Consider the following 22990-nt stretch of genomic DNA (forward strand, 5'->3'; position numbering starts at 1 on the left):
GGGAGAATCCCTCCTGCCTGGCTGTCTTTGAGCTGGGACATTGTTTTTCCTACCTTCACACTTAAACTGAAATATTAGTTCTTCCTGGATCTCAAGCCTGCCGGCCTTCAGAAGAGAACTACACCATTGCCTATCCTGGTTCTCCAGCCTGGGATAACTGCATATCTTTGGATTTGTCTGCATCCATAATCACGTGAGCCAATTCCTTATAATAAATTCCCTCCCTCTTCTCTCTCTCTCTCCATACATATATATATATATATATATATATATATATATATATATAATTACATATATATGTATTTATATATATATACATATATATATATGTAATTGATTCTGTTTCTCTTGACAACCCTGACTAATACAGTCTCTTAAGACCCAAAATGTTTTGAATAGATTAACAGATCAATAAGATTCTAATTCAGGGTTAGCATTATTAGGATTATTATGATAAGGATAGTTTATTAATTAAAGAAGAGGCATAGCAATTTTTATATTATATATATACACATAAAGAGATTTACTATACATAATTGGCTTAGATAATTTTAGAGGCTGATAGGTCCCAAGATGTGCAGGATGAATTGGCAAGCTGGAGACCCAGAATAGCTGATGATTTAGTTCCAGTTTGAGTCTGAATGCCTAAGAACAAGGAGAGCTAATGGTATAGTTCCAGTTCAAAACCTGCCAGGCTTCAGACCCAGGAAAAGTCAATGTTTTAGTTCCAGCCTGAATGCAGGAAAAAAGTTGATGTTACAGTTCAAAGGCCATCAGCTAGGAAGAATTCCTTCTTACTCAGACTTTTTGTTCTATTCAGGTCTTCAACTCACTGAATGAGGCCAACCTACATTAGGGAAAGCAATCTGCTTTATTTAATATACCCATTTACAGATTAATCTCATCCCAAAACATCCTCACAGAAACATCCAGCATAATGTTTGACCAAATATCTGGGCATCTCATGGTCCAGGCAAATTGACACATAAAATTAATCATCATAGCTTCTAAGCAAAATAGAGTAACAGAAACTAAATTTTCCCCCTTGTGTGAAACAACCAAAATGAATGATAGTGGATAGGAAACAAACAAAATGAGCCCTACTGTTTCCCCAGCTTACTGTCATGAGAGAATTTCTGGGCCACAGCTCAGGGAGGAAAACCCAGGTACACCACCAGACAGCCAATAAAAAATATCAGGCAGGCAAACTAGCCGAAGAAGGCAACCATAGGTAAGGGAAAAATTAGTTGACTGAAAACAATCTAGAACTCACACAGATGTTAGAATTAGCAAAAAGAAGATATTAAAATAGTCATTATAGCTATATTCAATATGCTCAAAAAGTTGAGACAGAAAAAGTAAAATCATGCCCAAAATGATCTTCTAGAGATGAAAACTACGTCTGAGAAAAATATTCATTGGATGGTATTAACATCAGATTACACATTTCAGAAGAAAAAGTTAGTGAACATGAAGAAATATAGCCATAGAAGTTATCCAAATTGAGACAAAAAAGATTTTACAAAATGAATAGAGCTTCAGTGAGCTGTGAACAACTTTATGTAGCCTGGGTTGTCAGAAAAAGAGAGAGAAATAAAAAAAATTTTTTTGGAAGAAATGATGACTGTCAACACAATTCAGAGAAGTTCAATAAATGTGAAGCATAGGCACACAACAACAAACACATGAAAATAACCACACCAAGGCACATCATAATTTAGTTGCTCAAAACCAGTGATAAAAAAAGAGGATCTTAGAAGCAGACAGAGAAAACAAATTCATTATACTCAGAAGAATCAAGGTGAGAAACACAACAGGTTTCCTGTGAGAAAAAATGAGGTACAACTGGAGTATAACAATGACTGATAGATTTATTTTGCTTTAGGTCCAGATATTTTTTAGCATATTTCTGTGAAGTGGGATTTTTAATTCAAAGTAAAATGTGCAGTTCTATTTCTTTCCAAAGCTTCCATTAAAGACCTTTGATCTGCTTGTCACTGAGCCAGCTGTTGCTCTTGCAATCTACAGCTGTACACCCATAAAAATGCCCTTTGTATTTAGATCTCTTGTGCTCAGTGTGTTAAAGGCCAATTTTACTGTCAAGTTGCAGTGTCTTAATAACATTAGTTACTCAGTTTCTTATTTTTACCCTCTTTTTTTCTCCATGATTTGATTATTCTTAAGTATTCAATTAAGTATTTTTATAGTCTGGAACAAAGATGACTTCCCAAAAAGATATCCTGAGAAAAAATCTGAAGATAGTCCATGGCTGTCCCATCACCTATGCTTTTGCAAACAACTGGGAAAAGATTGAACAGTTCCAAAGCAGGCCAGATGACATTGTGATAGCCACTTACCCCAAATCAGGTGAGTTTTGTGGCCTGACAAATGCACGTCTGACTTCAGCTTTTGTTCCCTGAAAATTAGCTTCTCTACAAAATCGCTAACATCCTAAATAAAATTAGTATTCCTAAAAGTCAGTCTAGCCATCTACTTTGAGGATATTAAAATGGACATTTGGGGCATAGAAAGGGAAACTCTGCAGAATTAATTTTCTAAGATAATATATTAAGGTGGCAGGCTTCCAGCTGGGACTTTTTGCCCCCAGATTCAGGTGAAGGTTATAAAAATGTTGTCTTTTGCCACAGGTACCACTTGGGTTAGTGAAATTTTGGACATGGTTCTAAATGATGGAGATGTTGAAAACTGTAAGCGAGATGTTATAACTGTGAAAGTTCCAATGTTGGAAATGGCTCTTCCTGGACTGGGGATTTCAGGTAATTTTAAATCACCCAGAAATTATAATTTTGTAGTAGTATTTACATCACATATTAAACACTGTATTTGTGATGTCCATTCAAGGAAAATGGAGTATATTTGGTAACATAAAATGGAAGTTTTGCAAGCAATACAATAAGCAAGGCATACAGAGAAACTGTAGTTTAGTCCATTGCATGCACATCCAGGTATGCTAATCAAAGATAAAATAATTTTGTTATGGAAAACAACTAAAAATCTCATTGATAAAAAAACCGTTTCTTGTCTTTTACTGAATTTTGTTGTATAAAATTTGGCAGATTAGAACAGTAATTTCTTAATTTTAGAACATTGCTGTAATTAAATAAACAAGAAGTACCAATGCCTCATAAAACATAAAATTTATTATTAATATAATTCATTTTTCATTGCACAAATATTTACTGAGTTCTTCTAAATAACTGTGCACTGTTCTATGGACTAGATAAAAAATGATCAGTAGGGGCTTCCCTGGTGTCACAGTGGTTAAGAATCTGCCTGCCAATGCAGGGGACACGGGTTTGAGCCCTGGCCCAGGAAGATCCCACATGCCGCAGAGCAACTAAGCCTGTGCACCACAACTACTGAGCCTGCACTCTAGAGCCTATGCTCTGCAACAAGAGAAGCCACTGCAATGAGAAGCTCTCACACTGCAACGAAGACTAGCCCCTGTTCACGGCAACTAGAAAAAGCCTGCACATAGCAACGGAAGACCCAACGCAGCCAATAAATAAACAAATTAATTAATTAATTAAATCTATTTTTAAAAAGTCAGCAAATTAGATGTCCTATCTCCAAAGAGCTTACAATAACATTGTGACATTAAATAAGTAAAGAAACTAGCAATATACGAATATTGTTAGCCTAACATATCCAGAGAATAGGGCTCCAGGAAAGGGAACATCAGGAGACTTTACTTTAGATTGGGTAGTTAGGGATATCAGCTCTGAATGGAGACCTAAAGCTTTGCACAGTGCTAGAGAAAGCATATTTCAGGAAGATGAAGCATTAGGTATGGGGGCCTAGATGCAGAAAAGACCTAGGTGTAGTCCAGGGACTAAAAAATCAACCACCACCACCAACAACAACAACAATGAGAGAACGGAAAAGTGAGAGGCAAAACAATTGGAGACTGGGCAGGGACAGATCATGCAGGGCTTGTAATTCTTAAGAAATACTCAGTGAGCTAAGAGAGAATCAGCAGAGTAGGGTGTCATGTAAGCAACTGAGAAGGGTTCAAAAAGCGAGGGCTAGCTTTCAAATGCTGCTGGAAACCTGGGATAAAAAGACAGTATTATGGTGGTGAATGTCTATCAATGTAAACATCAGAATTCAAATTATCTCCCCTACTGGAGCTAGTTACTTCCACAGGCAGAGAAGGACCAGTTGAGAGGGTATATGATTCCCTCTGTGTGGTTGCCTGAAGTCAGAGAGCAAATGCTAAAGCTTGAAACTAAAGGATTATTCTGGGACAAGCAACAAATATGAGTACCGAGTGAGTTAAGACTCCAGAACCATAGAAAAGTATGAAATGAAAAAATGATAGAATCAAAGTAATCAGGGACAGGGGAGTCACAGATTACTGGTGAGAGACAGAGGTTGGGGGTGGGATGTGAGACCGTGTAGCATCACCAGAGAGTGAGTAGGTGAGATTCGGCAGGTAAAGGAGAGTAAACTGACACTCAGGTTTCCTCTGCAACCCGAATGTGTATACTTGCGATGTCATTACATATTCCCAACATCCACATTTAAGTATGTAAAGCGTTCATTTAAAGGACCTCATGTGGCAAAACAATCACAAGACAGAAGAGGTTGAGAAATCTTTCAGTGAAGTTAAGAGATGGAAGAGGAAGAACAAATAGTGAAAACTTTATAAAAGAGACACATAAAATTTCAAGTCATGGACATTGAGGCAGAGTGAGTTGTGGAAGATTATGATTTCTCATTTCTATATGCTGGATAAAGTAGCTGCAGCTACCAGGTCAGTAGAAACATAAGGTATTAGCTGGTGGAATTTTACAGGTGTATAATTAATAGTTCCAGATAAAATCCAGGATACCCAATTAAATTTGAAAATCAGATAGATACTTCTTTTATTTAGTATATTTCAAATATTGCAGGGGAGATACTTACAGGTATCTGTTGTTTATGTGAAGTTCAAATTTAACTGGGATTCTTGCATCTTTATTTCCTAAGTCTGTCAACCCTATCTGCATTGATATTAAGGGGTTCTTCTTGATACCACCATGTGCTATGAACTGTTCTCTACAGACTATTCACTGGTGAACATAACAAGCTATGCTTCTGCTCTTATGGACTCTCCATTCCAGTGTGCATTTGGGAATGAGGATGGGAAGAGGCATGGGAACTGACAATAAACAAATAAATAAACATAAACTGTAAGACAAAATATGTGCTGTATAGAACATTTAAAAAGGATGACTTATTTGCAACTGAATGGCTTTTAAACATATGTAGTTAATTTTGTGAACAATTGAAGCATAGGATTGCTTTGAATGAATAAGTCATAAAATTTGGGGCAGGTGTGCCTTTGTATGCAAAATATGTGAAGATGATATATATAGGATTAACAGGTAATATAGAGGTTAGACTGGGTGTAAGTAATATTGTGAAAAAATGTACAGGACTGTAAGATTGACTGGATGTGAAACCTGAAGGAGGAGACAAGAATAATTGAGATTTTAGGGACTGACGACTCTATATGGGATGACATCATTAACAGATAAATCTGGGAAGTGATAAAGGCCACTGAGTCCATTAAAAATCATAAATTAAGGGTAATCACAGCTCTTCCTGATCTATGTCAGAAATTCTCTGAGTATGCCTTTACCCCAAAAGTGCCCTCAGACTGGCCAAGTCACTTATAGATTGATCTAGGCCCCTGGGATCTTCCTAGCTCTTCATGTAGAAAATAAATGGATACTTTCTGTCACAAGGAAGTTCATATAACCCTTAACCAAAGACTTAATTTGAAACTAAGTTCTATTACTTATTAGTTGTATGCCTTTAGAAATTTCAGCCAGCACCTAAAAATAGCACAAAAAATTCATTTTTTATATGCGTAGTATATATATATATATATATGACACATAAAGGAAATAATGAAAATGCAGGTACAACAGGTGATGCTCTACAAAGATCTCATCTATACTACAATAGCTGCTGCATAACAATAGCCAATATGAGAATTACCAGTTATCAATATCTCTACATACAGGAAACATTTTTGTAATTACTTGTAATAATGCAAAGGCATGATAAAACTCCAAATTGCTAAGGTTGGTATTATTACTTGTCATTTGGGAGGTGGTTAAAATGAAGCATAGAGACTCTGGGATACTTTCAGATATTTCATGATGAGTGATAAAGTTAGGATTTGAGCCCAAAGAGGCTAACTGCAGAACCCAAGCTCTTAACCATTAGAAAATATTGGCTCTTAGAATCCAGATAAATGATGCTTGAGATTGGTTCAAAGTTTAGCAGCATTATATACTGGTCAAAAATATTTTGAAAAGTTGATTAAGAAAATCCAGAAATGCAGGCTCCTTGGAGACTCTAGTATCTCCATAACCAAACTAAATTTCCCTAGGTATAGAGCAATTAGAGAAGAATCCATCACCCCGGCTTGTGAAGACACATCTACCAATTGATCTCATTCCTAAGTCTTTCTGGGAAAACAACTGCAAGGTATACTCTAAACCACAAGTAAATTTTTTAATGTGACTTTTAACCCTTTTTCACTCACATAGTAAGTAAAGTAATTGCTCAAATGTTTTGTTTATCTGTTACCATGAGAAGTGAGCTACATTAAAAAAAAGTATTTCGATTAAAAGAATACGTTTTAGCCTAAATGTACATGCTCAAGTTTTCCAAAGTTATGCAGCAACAAAATCCTTATCTCAGCACAATATTACTACTATTATTTCCCAGCTGTCTTATATAGTTTGACCTTCCCTGAAAACTCAGCATAAGGACATCAATTCTTATTTAATAGTTTGGTAAAATTCTTCAGTGAGACATTTGAGCCTGGATATTTGCTTCAGGGAAACTTTTAAATTTAAAACTCATTTTTTTTCCAATAATTGTGAAGCTATTCAGATTGTCTATCTGGCTTTTGCTAGTTTGTGATATGTGAGGAATTCTAAGTTGTTGAGTTTTGTAGTGAAATGTTAGTAATATTCCCATCTTATTCTTTCTTTTAACAGACTTGTTTTTTTACAGCAATTTTATCTATTTTTAAAGCAAATTTATTTTGACAGAAAATTGAGAGGAAGTTAAAGAGGTTTTCCATATATCCCTTGCTCCCACATATCCATAGACTCCCCATCATCAATATCTCTGACCTCTCACCAGAGCAATACATTTGTTACAATTGATGAACCTACATGGACACATCATTATCACCCAAAGTCCATAATTTACCTTAGGGTTCACTATTGGTGTTGTGCATTCCATGGGTTTGGACAAATGTATGATGACATGTATATACCATTATAGTACCATACAGTGCAGTTTCACTGCCCTATAAATCCTCTGTGCTCCACTGATTCATTTCCTCCCCTTAACCCTGGCAACCACTGATCTTCTTATTGCCTCCACAGTTTTGCCTTTTCCAGTATGTCATATTGTTAGAATCATACAGATGTAGCCTTTTCAGATTGCATTCTTTCACTTAGTAATATGCCTTTAATATTCTTCCATGTCTTTTCATGGCTTGATAGCTCATTTCTTGTTAGTAATGAATAATAGTCTGTTGACTGGAGGTACCAGGGTTTATTTATCCAGTAACCTACTGAGGGACATTATGGTTGTTTCCAAATTTTGGCAATTATGAACAAAGCTGGCATAAACACTCATTTGCAGGTTTTTGTGTGAACTTTATTTTTTAACTCCTTTGGGTAAATACCAAGTAATGCAATTTCTGGATCATATGGTAAAAGTATATTTTGTTTTGAGAGAAACAAGTGTCTTATGAAGCAGCAGTACCATTTTGCACCCCCACCAGCAATGAATGAGATTTCCTGATGTTCCACACCCTCACCAGGATTTAGTGTTGTCACTGTTCTAGATTTTGGCCATTCTAAAAAGTATGGAGTTGTGTCTCATTGTTTTAATTTGCATTTCCCTGATGAAGTAAGATGTTTGGTATTTTTTCACACGCTTATTTTTCTTTTAATAGCTGCAAGATTTGTTGTGATATCCCCTGTTTTTTATTGATACTAGTAATTTGTGTCTTCTCTATTTATTTTGTCAGTCTTGTTAGACATTTATCAATTTTCTTGATTTTTTAAAAAAGATCCAGCTTTTTGTTTCATTAATTTTCTTAATATTTTCCTGTTTTTAATTTCATGGATTTCAAACCTGTTAGTTTACATACCTACTATATGTTACTTTTTTTCTTAAACAAAATATCATGTATTTGATTTTTTTCATCCTCCCCCTGCAGATGATTTATCTGGCTCGAAATGCCAAGGATGTTGCAGTCTCATTTTACCATTTTGACTTAATGAATAATTTACAACCTCTTCCGGGAACCTGGGGAGAATATCTAGAGAAATTCTTGACTGGAAATGGTACGATGGCCTTGGCTAAAAATTAATGTCATTTTAAAATTATTTTAAAAAATAATATTAACCATTACAAGTATGAATTTTCCTTTCAAAACACTTATTTTTCCAAATCAGTAACAAGTACATTCAAATACCATTTAAAAATTAAATCAAATACATCTAATATTTTACTATGACATTCAACATATAAACTTGGTATTAAACATTGGCTTAACAAAAATATTCTTGAATCTCTTTTCAGTTGCTAAAAACTCATTCTCAGTTCCTGCTCAGAACAGAAATTGTTTAACTTGCCCAAATCATTAGTTAAATCTGTTACAGATATATTTATAGTACTTAGGTAAATAATTGATTGAGTACTTCATAAAAGAATAGTTTTCTTCTGTGTGAGGCTAAGTATAACCTATTAGAGGTTAATGTATTTTCATTTGAAATGCTTCTTTTGTACTTAATATTTTTAAAAATCTGATTATACATCCATAAATGGCTGATGGTATATAATTGTTTAAATTGGATTTACAGTCTCAGTTCCCTTGAGTACTAAATTCCACAAAATGTTTGTACATTTTGACTTATTGGTCACAAACAAATCTTTGATTTGATGAATGCTTATGGAAGTAGACTGTTTCTCTGGTTTTAGTGGCCTTCGGCTCCTGGTTTAATCACGTTAAAAGCTGGTGGAAGAAAAAGGAAGAACACCCAATACTTTTTTTATTCTATGAAGATATGAAAGAGGTAAAATGGTAGAAATGCATTCTAGATAATTCTTTAGCTACATCCTGGGGTAAAAGGATTATTATATTTTTTCAACTTAATCTATGGAGTCCAAAATGACATGATTGCTTTGCCTATTTTCCTTGCCTACTTACCCAAATCTGGTTAAGGTCATTAATGACAATAACTGAAATCAGTGACATTTTTATCCTTATCCTTTTTAACCATTGTGTTTCTTTTGAGAACCTTCTCTTTTCGAACTTCTCTCCTACATTTAATTGGTTATCACACTGTCATGGTTTTCCTGTGAATCTCTATCACTTAGTCATTTTTCTTTTTGAATTCTTTGCTATAGTTTGATGATCATGTCCAAGCTCACTGTTGCCAAAACTATTTATGTGCTAATGACCCACCAAAAACTCCATTTTAACTTCTACCCTGAATTCAAACCCATGTTTTTATTAAAACAACCCACAAATTTAACATGTTCAAAACTAAACTCATCTTGCTTCTCTCTCTCCAACAGGTAATCCTTTTCCTTTATTCTCTCTTTTGGTTAATGATGTTTGGTTGTTCATTCAGAGTTCAAAGCTTGAAAGTAAATTGTCCTCACTGGCTTTCATGTAGCTGATATGGTTCCACTATATCCTGAACATCCCATTGTTCCACATGCTTTAACTATTTTATCTTTCAAATGTGTCCTTCTCCTTTACATCAGCTCGGTGCTTTGTGACCACCTAGAGGGGTGGGATAGGGAGGGTGGGAAGGAGAAGCAAGAGGGAGGGGATATGGGGATATATGCATATGTATAGCTGATTCACTTTGTTATACAGCAGAAACTAACACACTATTGTAAAGCAATTATACTCCAATAAAGATGTTAAAAAAAAAGACAACAGGGCTTCCATGGTGGCGCAGTGGTTGAGAGTCTGCCTACCGATGCAGGGGACGCTGGTTCGTGCCCCGGTCTGGGAAGATTCCACATGCCACGGAGTGGGTGGGCCCGTGAGCCATGGCCACTGAGCCTGCGCGTCCGGAGCCTGTGCTCCGCAACAGGAGAGGCCACAACAGTGAGAGGTCCGCGTACAGAAAAGAAAAAAAGACAACAAACTGAGATTGCAAAAAAAAAAATACACATGCACATACATTCACCACACACACACACACACACACACACACACACACATACATAAACACACAGAGAGTTAATAAGACATATTATTAAATGTTGTTGCTTCCCTATTACATAACAGATACAGTCCAAATCCTTCAGCAGGACATTCAAGGATGTTCTCAATTTTACCCCAATTCATCTTTCTTGATTCATAGCCTTTCCCACTCTTATAAACAACTCAGCTCTAACTGCAACCACTTTGCTTTTTTTCTCCCTTGAACACACTGTGAGAACCTATACCTCCAAGAGTTTTAACTATTTTCTCTGCTGGGAATTCACTCTCCAACCACTCAGCAGACTGCATCTTGGTAAATTCTGACTCATCTTTCTAAACTCAGCTTAGATGTTACCCCCTCAAAATCTTTCTAGATATATCTGTGTAGATTTTAACTTAGCTTCCTAAAAAGTTATAAATATTAAGTTTATGTCATTAGAATCTGATAAAATGATTTATCTCTCAGATTTTTTTCTTCTTATTCTCAAAGACCAATGAATAATTTAGGTCTTGATATCTTTGCAACTTCATTGGAGTTTATTTTTAATAATTTACATCCAAGCAAGATTTGATCAGTATTTACACTTCAAAAAATACCTGGTTTTCCCTGAATTTATTATTTTTGTTTTTAAATATTATTATTAAGAATAAGAAAGCAATTTTGATGAAGAACAGAAAAATAATGGCAGAAGGAATAAAGATACTAGGTCCCTAAAACATTTACATTTCAAATCTGATCACAAATTGAGCTTAAAATCGTTGCTATAATCTTTTTCTCTAAATACTGTTAATATTTAGGCCAGGATTTATTCTTATTGTACTTTGAATGTAAAACTAAAAATATAAGATTTAGAACAAACAAAATATTCCATTCTACTTTTACTAAACATAAATTGTTGATTTTTCTCATTTTTATGATTTTTTTCACATTATGTTAATGAGTTATTGTGTACCATTTTCTAGCATATGTCTCTTTACCCACTGATAGAATCCAAAGAAAGAAATCAAGAAGATTGTTAGATTTCTAGAGAAGAACCTGAATGATGAGATCTTGGATAAGATCATCCATCATACCTCCTTTGAAATGATGAAGGACAACCCTCTGGTGAATTATACACATCTACCAAGTACAGTGATGGATCACAGTAAATCCACTTTTATGCGCAAAGGTTAATATTTTGCTGAGTTTAATTTTCCTTTTTGCTTTCTTATGAATTACTCTGAAGTGAGGATTAGCTTTGTAATCTCTATCAAGTTACTTAGCCAATTTTGGCATCAATTTCTTCATCTGTAAAATAAGGACACTAAAAATACCTACCACAAAAGTTGCTGAATTTGATTAGAAATTATTAAAGGAAATAATGCATGTAAACACGTTATTAAAATACCTTGAGTACTTGATACATATTTCTCCTTCTATTTACTACCCTGCTAAAAGGGAGTGGTTTTGTCAATTCTGATGTGAGTCATTCCAAATTTTTTATTACTAAATCTTAAATCTTTGTTTAAATTGTCATAGGCCTCCTTCTCCTCCTCAGTAATAAACTAATGTCACTCAATACAGTACCATCTTCTTTAAAGACCCCTTATCATTTAGAAAGCAGTGGTCATTTTGTTAAAAAGGATTCACCAAGAGTAATGACATTTTTTTACCATATGGGAAGTTTTTGCTCCCTAAAAATACTGTCTGAATTATAGGAAAACATGGAATCTAAAATTAACTTAAGAAAATGACAATAGAGAAATATGACATTCACTGTCAAAATACAGCACTGTTTCCATTAAGGCAAATACTGTATATTATGTTTATTGTATATGGCTTGTGTCAAAAATGTGTTATTAATGATAAAAATAATGCATTTAACAAATTATTAACTAAAATTTGAGAAGTTATCCACCTAGTCTTGCCACCTTTCTTTTCAATGTCCTTTACTGGATTGGAGAGAAAAAGATAAAATTTCAGTTGGTGTGCCGGGAAGTAAATATAACCCTAGGAATATATTGTGCATATGAACATATGGATCAAAACCCTCAATTTTGAAAGAGTTATATGATTATAGATATTTCTAACACAGTTTTCTCTGTACCTTAGTGTAGTCCTATACTAAAAAAACTAAATTATGTTTTTCTTTTAATTTTCAAAAACACTGCACTTAAAAAATAATCTGTGGTATAAGAAGGCAAGGCAAATTTTTCATTGTAAATGGTGCATTACAAGTTTGAACAAAGAAGACTGATAAATGCACAACACACACACATGTTTTTCTTGTGGAAGAAACAGAGACAAAAAACCTCATTAATTAAACAAGGCAAATTTTCATTACGCCAGACCATTGAATGTAACTTCCAGGAGAGTTTTATCCCCAGTCGTATGAAAATTGTTATGATCCAATGATATCTCATTAGGGTATAAAGATAGATGAGATAAACTCAGTATCTGGATTCCATGCTTTCACCAACTTCAAAGGAAAAGGGTATATGAGAGAGATAGTCTTTACATCCCCTCTGGGAGTAGTGAAGATTATAACCTTTGTGGTGAGATTGCTCTGGGATTTATCGAGGCTATGCCACTCACTGAACCTTTGACTTTGCATATATTAATAAATCTGCCACAGTTTCGGTTACATCACTGACAAAATGAAGAAAGGAATAACACCTATAGCACAAGTTTTGGGGGAGGATTTTGGGAAAAGATATATAAGCATTTACTATATTTTTTCTGACCAAAAATGATATACACAAAAGTAGCAAGTCATATTAGTCTAATATGTTCTAATCTAATAGTTCAAGATTCATCTACTCATTTATTCATTCATGCATTCAATAACACTTAAAGAATACCCTTTATTCATTAGTTAATATTTATGAAAAGCTCTTCATGAACACCTATATGCAGCTCATATTCTCTAGAATATAAATGACATGTACATCTACCTCAAGAAGCTCATAATATAATACAAGAGGCATGCATGTAATGAATATTGAAAAGGGCTCAAAAGTGAAGAATGAACAAAGGGCCAAGCATAGTTTGGCCTTCAGTCTTGAAGGAGTCCACGCTGGATAAATCAAGGTCAAAATTTAGTCACACAATAGTAACGATGTTAGGGAGAGGATAGATAATGTCCAATGTTTATGCCTATGTCCCAAACAGCAACAAAACAGAAAACCTTGAGATTTGGCAAGAATTTATTTCATCAAAAAAAATTTTATACTTCCCTCACTCTTGTGAAGCAAATGTGTTTGTGTATATAGTATTTATACTCAAAATAGAAGATTATTAGACTACTTTATATATGACTCTTTATTGTTTAAATATGCACTTTCTCTTTTCAGTGACATCTTTAGAGGTGTACTATCCCAGATATGCACTACCCTCACATACATTCCAAAGAACTATTATCATTTGGCGAAAAAAGAATAAAGTAAAATAACCAGGGAAACAACCTTGTCTATGGGGATATTTTTCATTAAAAGGGTTTTAAATCTTCATGAAGCAATCATGGGTTAATAAGGCTTGAAATTCAACACTATTATATTTAATATTAAATAAATTGGCAAAATTAATGTTTTCTTCCAAACCCATTAGCAGTACATTAAAAATTTATTAATTTTCCAAATATATATTTTTAAGCATCCAGTATAAAAGATTAAAAGTAAATTTATATCCCAACAGTTTCACCTTTGTAAAAATGGTTCAGGGATTTTATGTGTTTGATTTTAATGCTATTCTTCTCCTCTAAAATTAAAATAAGATATGTCTAGTGAATTCAGGAAACACAAATATCATCCAAATATCATAACATCCTCATTTATTATTTTTGTGAAATGATACTTATCAGCTTTCTGTTTCATGGTTTAATTGTGCTTATGACCAGGTCTTTGTACAGTTTCCAAAAGTAACTCATGAAATAGAATACTCCCTGACCATTGATCCAGTGGCCAGTGGTAACCCCATGACCTAGGACAATTAGAAACACTAAAAGAACCTCTTTTGGGAAACTATTGTACAGCCCATAAATTTAGACAAGAAAATTAACTCTTCTTATGTATTTTTAAAAGCCAGACTCTGCACCTTATTTTTGATAAAGGAGGCAAGAATATATAATGGAGAAAAGACAGCCTCTTCAATAAGAGGTGCTGGAAAAACTGGACAGCTACATGTAAAAGAATGAAATTAGAACACTTCCTAACACCATACACAAAATAAACTCAAAATGGATTAAAGACCTAAATGTAAGGCCACACACTATAAAACTCTTAGAGGAAAACATAGGCAGAATACTCTATGACATAAATCACAGCAAGATCCTTTTTGACCCACCTTCTAGAGAAATAGAAATAAAAACAAAAATAAACAAATGGGACCTAATGAAACTTCAAAGCTTTTGCACAGCAAAGAAACCAGCACCAAGATGAAAAGACAACCCTCAGAATGGGAGAAAATATTTGCAAACAAAGCAACTGACAAAGGATTAATCTCCAAAATTTACAAGCAGCTCAATATCAAAAAAACAAACAACCCAATCCAAAAATGGGCAGAAGACCTAAATAGACATTTCTCCAAAGAAGATATACAGATTTCCAACAAACATATGAAAGGATGCTCAACATCACTAATCATTAGAGAAATGCAAATCAAAACTACAATGAGATATCATCTCACACCAGTCAGAATGGCCATCATCAAAAAATCTAGAAACAATAAATTCTGGATATGATGTGGAGAAAAGGGAACCCTCTTGTACTTGGTGGGAATGTAAATTGATACAGCCACTATGGAGAACAGTATGGAGATTCCTTAAAAAACTAAAAATAGAACTACCATACGACCCAGCAATCCCACTACTGGGATTACAAATCTTTTCTTTTGGTATACATTAGCTTTTCCTTCATAATGAAAATATTTTATTCATTCATATGTTTTCTTATTTGTAATTTTTAGGGATTGCAGGTGACTGGAAGAATTACTTCACTGTCACCCAAAATGAGAAATTTGATGCCATTTATAAGAAGGAAATGTCTGAAACTGAACTTCATTTCCACACAGAGATTTAAAGAGCCTAAACTGAAAATTTGAAGAGAGAAGTCTGACCTGCAGTGTGTTGAAACAGGGACAGTTATGACTTGATTTGGGCAATTGAATGGCTTTATAAAGGGTAAAAAATGTGCTTTTAAAACTTTGATTTTTCAGTGTTGTTAATCAAGTCCCCACTCACCAAGCTTCCAAATTCCCTAAAATTAGGACAAACTGTTACCTTTTTGTACACTATTCCTGCCTTTTCCTAGAGTAGTACTGACAAGAGAGAAAGTTTCCTACTCAATCTCCATATATTGTGGTTTAAAATGAAGTTCTACTCCCTACTAACCTAGCCCAAGAAATGCTGCTTTAACACTCACACTATGTTTCCTAGCTCTGCTCCAATTTCCCTTTCCTAAAAACTTGACCCTGGACGTTCTCTTCCATTGCTGTCTTCTGGGTTTCATGTTGTTCCCTGAGTCATAGCTCATCTTGTAATGCTTCTCTTGGAATTATACGGTTCATGTCCTAGATAGTATGGCTCAAATTTTGGAAATGTTATTTCCATACCTAATTTCTGTTTCTTCAAATTTCTAATTTCTGAGTGTGTAATTTTTGAGTCTCTAAATGTGAAAGATCATCATTAGTCTCCCTAAGGCTCTCCCCTGGGAACAGGAGCTCTGGTCTGAGAGTCTGGATCAAGGGCTGGAACCTGTTTCCTGTGGAGAGTCCTTCTAAAATTCAACAGCTTCTTCTGAATTCCTGAGAATTTCTTATTGCCATGATATGTTTACCATTTGGGAACTTTGGTTTCTTCATCTTGTGTCTGAACAGATGTGTATCCCTTAATACCACTTTCAATACCCCACATATAATCACATCTACTGCTAAAACTTTCCCAATCTGGTGCCTACAAGAGACTCTCTAGGCTGAATCTCCACCTACACCCTCCAGACCCAATGTCCCTTCTACCTACTTTTCCACACTTAGGTCTATCTGCTGGTCTCTTTCATAGATGTTTCTTTGAAACATAAGTCTTTAAGTAAATGTTCATATGTTTTAAGGTAAATTTTACAGGAAATGTCTCATTTAAAGAGATACATTAGCATTCTTTTATTTTTAATTGAAGCATAGTTGATTAACAATATTATATTAGCTTCAGGTGTACAACATAGTGAGTCAATTTTTAATAAACTGTACTACAAAGTTATTACAAAATAAAGATTATATTTCTCTGTGCTGTACAATATATCCTCGTTGCTTATTTATTTTACACATAGTAGTTTGCATAGTTTAATCATATACCACTATTTTGCCCCTCCCTACTTCCATCTTCCCACTGGTAACCACTAATTTGTTCTCTACATCTCTGAATCTGTTTCTGTTATGTTATATTTGTTTGTTTTATTTTTTAGATTCCACTCATAAGAGATAAGGTAGAGTATGTCTTTCTCTGTCCAACTCATTTCACTAAGCATAATACCCTCTAAGTATACTTACATTATTGCAAATGTCAGAATTTCATTCTGCCTATGACTCAGTAATATTCTGTGTGCATATTTATCCATTCATCATCTTCTTTATACATTCATCAGTTGATGGATACTTAGGTTGCATCCATATCTCATCTATTGTAAATAATGCTGCTATGGACATTGGAGTGAATGCATCTTTCAGATTAGTGTTTTTGTTTCCTTTGTATTTATACCCAGCAGTGGAATTGCTGGATTATACGGTCATTGTATCTTCAGTTTTTTGAGGAACCTCCATAATGTTTTCCATAGTTTCTGTGCCAATTTATTTTCCCACCAACAGTGTACTAGGGTTCCCTTTTCTCCACATCCGTGCCAAAACTTGTTATTTCTTGTCTTTTAAATAACAGCCTTTCTGACAAGTGTGAGATAATGTCTTCTTGTGGTTTTGATTTGCGTCTCTCTGATAATTAGCAATGCTGAGCATTTTTTTCATGTACCTGTTGGTGGTCTGTATATCTTTTTGTAAAACTGTCTATTCAGGTCTTCTGCCATTTTTTGATTGAGTTGTTTGTTTCTTTTGATATCAAGTTGTATGAACTATTTGTATATTTTTGATATTAACCCATTATTAATCATATAATGTTCAAATATTTTCTCCCATTCTCCCAGTAGGTTGTCTTCTCATTTCCTCTATGCTTTCCTTTGTTGTGAAAAATGTTTTAAGTTTAATTAGTTCCCATTTATTTGTTTTTACTTCTGTTTCTTTTTCCTTAGGAGACAGAACCAAAAAAAAAATATTGCTATGATTTCTGTCAAACAGTGTTCTACCTATGTTCTCTTCTAGGAGTTTTATGGTTTCAGGTCTTACATCTAGGTCTTTAATCCATTTTTATTTTATTTTTGTATAAGGTGTTAGAAAATGTTCTATTTTGATTTTTTTACACATAATTGTCCAGTTTTCCCAGCATCTCTTATTGAAGAGACTGCCTTTTCTCCATTGTATATTCTTGCCTCCTTTGCCATAGATTAATTGACCATAAGTGTTTGGGTTTATTCTGTTCCATTTATCTAGGTGTCTGATTTTGTGCCAGTATCATACTGTTAGATTACTGTAGCTTTGTAGTGTAGTCTGAAATCAGGGAACATGACACTTCCAGCTTTGTCCTTTTTTTCTCAAGATTGCTTTGGAAATCCAGGGTCTTTTGTGGTTCCATGTATATTTTAGGATTATTTCTTCTAGTTCTGTGAAAAGTGTCATGAGTATTTTCTTAGGGATTACATTAAATCTCTAGATTGCTGTGCATAGTATGGACATTTTAAGAATACTAATTCTTCCAATCCAAAAACACATGCTACCTTTCCATTTTTTTGCATCATCTTCAATCTCCTTCATCAAAGTTTCATAGTTTCAGCATTTAGGTTTTTCACCTACTCATGTAAGTTTATATTTTTGATGAGATATTTAAACAGTATTGTTTTCTTGCTTTCTCTTTCTGATAGTTTATTATTAGCATATAGAAAAGCAACATATTTCTTTATATTAATCTTCTATCCTACAACTTTACTGAATTCATTTATTACTCCTAATTATTTTTTCGTGGAGACTTTAGAGTTTTCTATACACAGCATCTTGTCATCTGCAAATAATGACAGTTTTACTTCTTACCTTCCAATTTGGATTCATTTTACTTTTCATGTTCTATTGCTCTTGCTAGGGCTTCTAATACTTATGTTAAATAGAACAAGTATGCTAGAGTGGGCATCCTTGTCTTTTTCCTGATTTTAGAGGAAAAGATTTCAGCTTTTTACCATTGAGTATGATGTTAAGTGTGGGTTTGACATAAATTAAATAGTCTTTATGAATTCCTCTATACCAACTTTGAAGAGAGTTTTTATCTCATCAAATAGGTGTTGAATAGGTGTTAAATTCTGTCAAATGTTTTTCTGCATTTATTGAAATCATCATGTGAATATGATGTATCACATTGATTTGAAAATATTGAAGCATCCTTGCATCCCTGGAATAAATCCCATTTGATCATGGTGTATGATCCTTTTTATATATTGTTAAATTTGATTTGCTAATATTTTGTTGAGGATTTTTTTCATTTATATTCATCAGAGATATTGGTCTGTAATTTTCTTTTTTTTAATTGTCTTTGTCTGGTTTAGGTATCAGGGTAATGGTGGCCTCGTATAATGTATCTGGAAGAGTTCCATTCTCTTCAATTTTTTGAAATAGTTTGAGAAGTATAGGGATTAGCTCTTTTTTACATTTGGCAGCATTCCCACTGTGAAGCCTTCCGGACCTGCACTTTCATTTCCTGGGAGTATTTTTTAATTACTAATGTAATTTCACTACTAGTGATCAGTCTGTTTCAGATTGTCTATTTCTTCCTGATTAAGTCTTGGAAGACTGTATGTTTCTAGAAATTTCTCCATTTCTTCGGTGGTTGTCCAGTTTGTTGGCATATAACTGTTCATTATACTCTCTTGTGATTTACTGCATCTCTGTGATATCAGTGGTTATTTCTCCTCTTTAATTTCTTATTTTGTTCAATTGGGTCCTCTTATTTTCTTGATTAGCTTGGTGAAAGGTAAATTAATTTTGTTATCTTTTCAAAAAAAATCTCTTGGTTTCATTGACCTATTCTATTTTGTTTTTGTGCTCTCTATTTTATGTATTTCCTCTCTTATCTTTATTATTTTCTTCCTTCTGCTCACTTAGGGCTCTGTTTGTTCTTCTCTTCTTAAAATTCCTTTAGATGGTTGATTAAATTTTTTTTTTTTAGGTAGACCTGTATCACTATAAACTTCCCTCTTGGAACTACTCTTGCTCTGATTTTCAAAGTTTTGTTTCAATTCTCATTTGTCTTGAGGTATTTTCTGATTTCTTTTTCCATTTCTTCATTGACCCATTTGGTTTTTAGTATCATATTGTTTAGTCTCCATGTGTTTGTGCTTTTCCCATTTTTCTTCCTGTAATTGATTTCTAGTTTTATACCATTGTGGTCAGAAAAATTGCTTGATATACTTTGTATCCTCTTAAATCTGTTGAGACTTGTTTTGTGGCCTATGATGTGATTTATCCTGGAAAATGTTTCATGTCCATTTGAAAAGAATGTTTATTCTGCTGTTTTCAGATGAAATGTCCTGTAGACACCTATTAAGTACAACTGGTCTAATGTGTCATTTAAGATGACTGTTTCCTTATTGATTTTCTGTATGGATGATCTGTCCATTGATGTAAATTATGTGTTGAAGTCTGCTATGATTATTGTGTTATTGCTATTTTCTCCCTTTATGTCCGTTAATATATGCTTTATATATTTAGGTTCTTCTGTATTTACTGCATATATGTTAATGAGTGTTATGTCCTCTTCTTGTATTGGTACCTTTATCATTATATAATGCCATTCTTTGTCTTTTATTATAGACTTGGTGTTAAAGTCTATTTTGTCTTATATGATTATTGCTACCCCCACTTTCTTGTCATTTCTGTTTGCATGAAATATCTTTTTCCATGCTTTCACTTTTAGTCTGTGTGTGTCTTTGGCCCTGAAGAGAATCTTTTGTAGGCAGCATACTGAATGGTCTTGTTTTTTTAATCCAATCAGCCATACCATGTCTTTTTATTGGATCATTTAGTCCATTGACATTTAAAGTGATTATTGCTAGGTATGTCCTCATTGTTATTTTGTTACCTGTTTTTTGGTTGTTTTTGTCATTCTTCTCTGTTCTTTTCTTCTTTCTTTCCTTGTGGTTTGATGATTTTCTTTAGTGGTATGCTTGTGTTTCTTTCTCTCTAGTTTTTGTGTGTCTGTTGTAGTTTTTTTATTTGTGGTTACCATGGGCTTCCTATATGTAGACCTATAACTGTACCTACTTTTTTTTTTTTTTTTTGCAGTATGCGGGCCTCTCACTGTTGTGGCCGCTCCCATTGCAGAGCACAGGCTCTGGACACACAGGCTCAGCAGCCATGGCTCATGGGCCTAGCCGCTCCGTGGCATGTGGGATCTTCCCATACCAGGGCACGAACCTGTGTCCCCTGCATTGGCAGGCAGACTCCCAACCACTGCACCACCAGGGAAGCCCTGTACCTACTTACCTACTTATATTAAACTGGTAGTCATTTAAGTTCAGACACATTCTAAAAGATATATATATATATATATATATTTTTTTTTTGCAGTATGCGGGCCTCTCACTGTTGTGGCCTCTCCCATTGCGGAGCACAGGCTCTGGACGCACAGGCTCAGCGGCCATGGCTCATGGGCCCAGCTGCTCCGCAGCATGTGGGATCTTCCTGGACCAAGGCATGAACACGTGTCCCCTGCATTGGCAGGCGGACTCTCAAGCACTGCACCACCAGGGAAGTCCAAAGATCTATATTTTTTTCTCTCCTCCCCCCCCTTTTTTAATGTCTTATTTTACATCTTTATGTACTCACTTGAAATGTCAATGGACTAAGCACTCCAATCAAAAGACATAGTGTTTATCCCTTTATTGATTATTTAGTTATATTTGATTTTACAAATTTTAGTCTTTTAATCATTGTTCTAGTTTACTTAAGTGGTTGATCCTCAGCCTTTACTATATATTTACCTTTACTAATAAATAAACTATATTTACCTTTACTAATAAATAAAAATAGGATTTTCCCTTTCCTATAGACACTTCTTGCCATAGCCTATTATTTTTCATTTAGAGAAGACCTTTCAACATTTCTTTTAGGATAGGTTTAGTATTGATGTGCTCCTTTAGTTTTTGCTTGTCTAAAAGTTTCTTTATCTCCCTTTCAATTCTAAATGATAATCTTTCTGGGTAGACTATCCTAGGTTGCAGGTTTTTCCTTTTCAGCACTTTGACTATATCATGCCACTCCCTTCTGGCCTGCAAGGTTTCTGCAGAAAACTCAGCTGATAACCTCATAGGCATTCCCTTGTATATGACTTTTTGTTTTTCTCTTGCTGCCTTTAGAATTCTCTCTTTATCCTTAACTTTTGCCACTTTAATTATGATATTTTTTGGTGTAGGTCTGGTTGCATTCATCTTGTTTGGGACCCTCTGTGTTTCCTGTATCTGGATATCTATTTCCTTCTTTAAGCTTGGGAAATTTTCAGCCATGATTTCATCAAATACATTTTTGACTTTCTTCTCTCTCTCTCTTCTCCTTTTGGGACCCCAATAATGCAAATTTTGGTATACTTCATATTTTCCCAGCAATCCCTTAAGCTATTCTCATTTTTTATTTTTTTTTAATTTTTCCTGTTCTGATTGGGTGATTTCCATTATTTTATCTTATAGATAACTTATGTATTCTTTGGTATCACCTTTGTCTTTCACAGCTGAGCTCTCCACTCGGCCACTCCCACTTTTGTCCTGGTGTGGAGCTGCACCACAGAACAAGTGGGGCCAGTTAAAGTGCTAGGTGTGGGTTGGGGCATTGGCTGTAACACTCCTTACACCAGTGTAGAGCTGCATTGTAAAGTAAGTGGGGCCAAAGTGGTGGCTCAGTTCAGGCTGTGGTGTGCACCAGTGTGGTCACAGGAAAGTGGCCTGTGACTTATGCAGTTTCAGTCTGCCTTCTCTCCCTGATTTGGGGAATAAGCAAGTGTGTGCATACTCCTCATGAGTGGAGTCCAGGCTTCCCACAGTCCTCCTGTTAGTCCCACCAGCGTTTCAACAAATCTAGGGGACTTGTCTTCCCAGTACTGGACCCCAGGGCTGGGGCATCCAATCTGTGGCCCAAACGACTCACTTCTAGGAAGGGTCTCCGTCCATGTAATCTCCCTTTTTTTATGAATCTTCTCCCAGGGGCATAGGTCCTGACCATATCACTTCTCTTCCCTTCCTACTTGATTCCATATGGACCTTTCTTACAACCTTCATTGTGCAATAGTCTTTTTGCCAGTTCCCAGTTAGTTTTCAGAGAAAATTATTCCACATATCGATGTATTTTTGATGTGCTCATAGGGGAAGATGAATTCCACATCCTCCTACACCAACATCTTCATCTCCTCTTGATTAAATTAGCTATTAAGTCCAGATATGATTACACACTGATAAAATCATATAGAATTCAGTATCAATACTACCCTTGTTCAATTTTGTATTGCTATAAGTGTTGAAAAATTACTATAAATAAGTAAATAAGATGATAGGAATTTTTCCCCCAATGTCATTCAATTCTCTAAATTAGTTCTGACAAAACTCACACATCAAAAA

At 34.6% G+C, this 22990-nt stretch overlaps 1 protein-coding gene across 1 annotated transcript; it reads left to right on the forward strand.

Annotated features, from left to right (window-relative positions):
* Window positions 1-2096: 2096 nt before the first annotated feature.
* On the forward strand, window positions 2097-15420 carry SULT1B1 (sulfotransferase family 1B member 1). Its single transcript, XM_065877831.1, has 7 exons — window positions 2097-2367; window positions 2649-2777; window positions 6407-6504; window positions 8264-8390; window positions 9028-9122; window positions 11259-11439; window positions 15213-15420. Exons 1-7 carry the CDS (start codon window positions 2220-2222, stop codon window positions 15323-15325), a joined length of 891 nt encoding a protein of 296 aa, XP_065733903.1. The 5' UTR covers window positions 2097-2219; the 3' UTR covers window positions 15326-15420.
* The last annotated feature ends 7570 nt before the right edge of the window (window positions 15421-22990 follow it).

Source organism: Phocoena phocoena, chromosome 5, assembly GCF_963924675.1.
Source record: "Phocoena phocoena chromosome 5, mPhoPho1.1, whole genome shotgun sequence".
NCBI lineage: Eukaryota > Metazoa > Chordata > Mammalia > Artiodactyla > Phocoenidae > Phocoena > Phocoena phocoena.

Excerpts from the sequence above, each read along its gene's own strand:
- SULT1B1 (XM_065877831.1), top strand. The coding sequence starts at position 2,220 with ATGACTTCCCAAAAAGATATCCTGAGAAAAAATCTGAAGATAGTCCAT. Across the intron at positions 2,778-6,406 it reads TCCTGGACTGGGGATTTCAG|GTATAGAGCAATTAGAGAAG; the intron begins GTAATTTTAAAT and ends AAATTTCCCTAG. Across the intron at positions 6,505-8,263 it reads TCTGGGAAAACAACTGCAAG|ATGATTTATCTGGCTCGAAA; the intron begins GTATACTCTAAA and ends CTCCCCCTGCAG.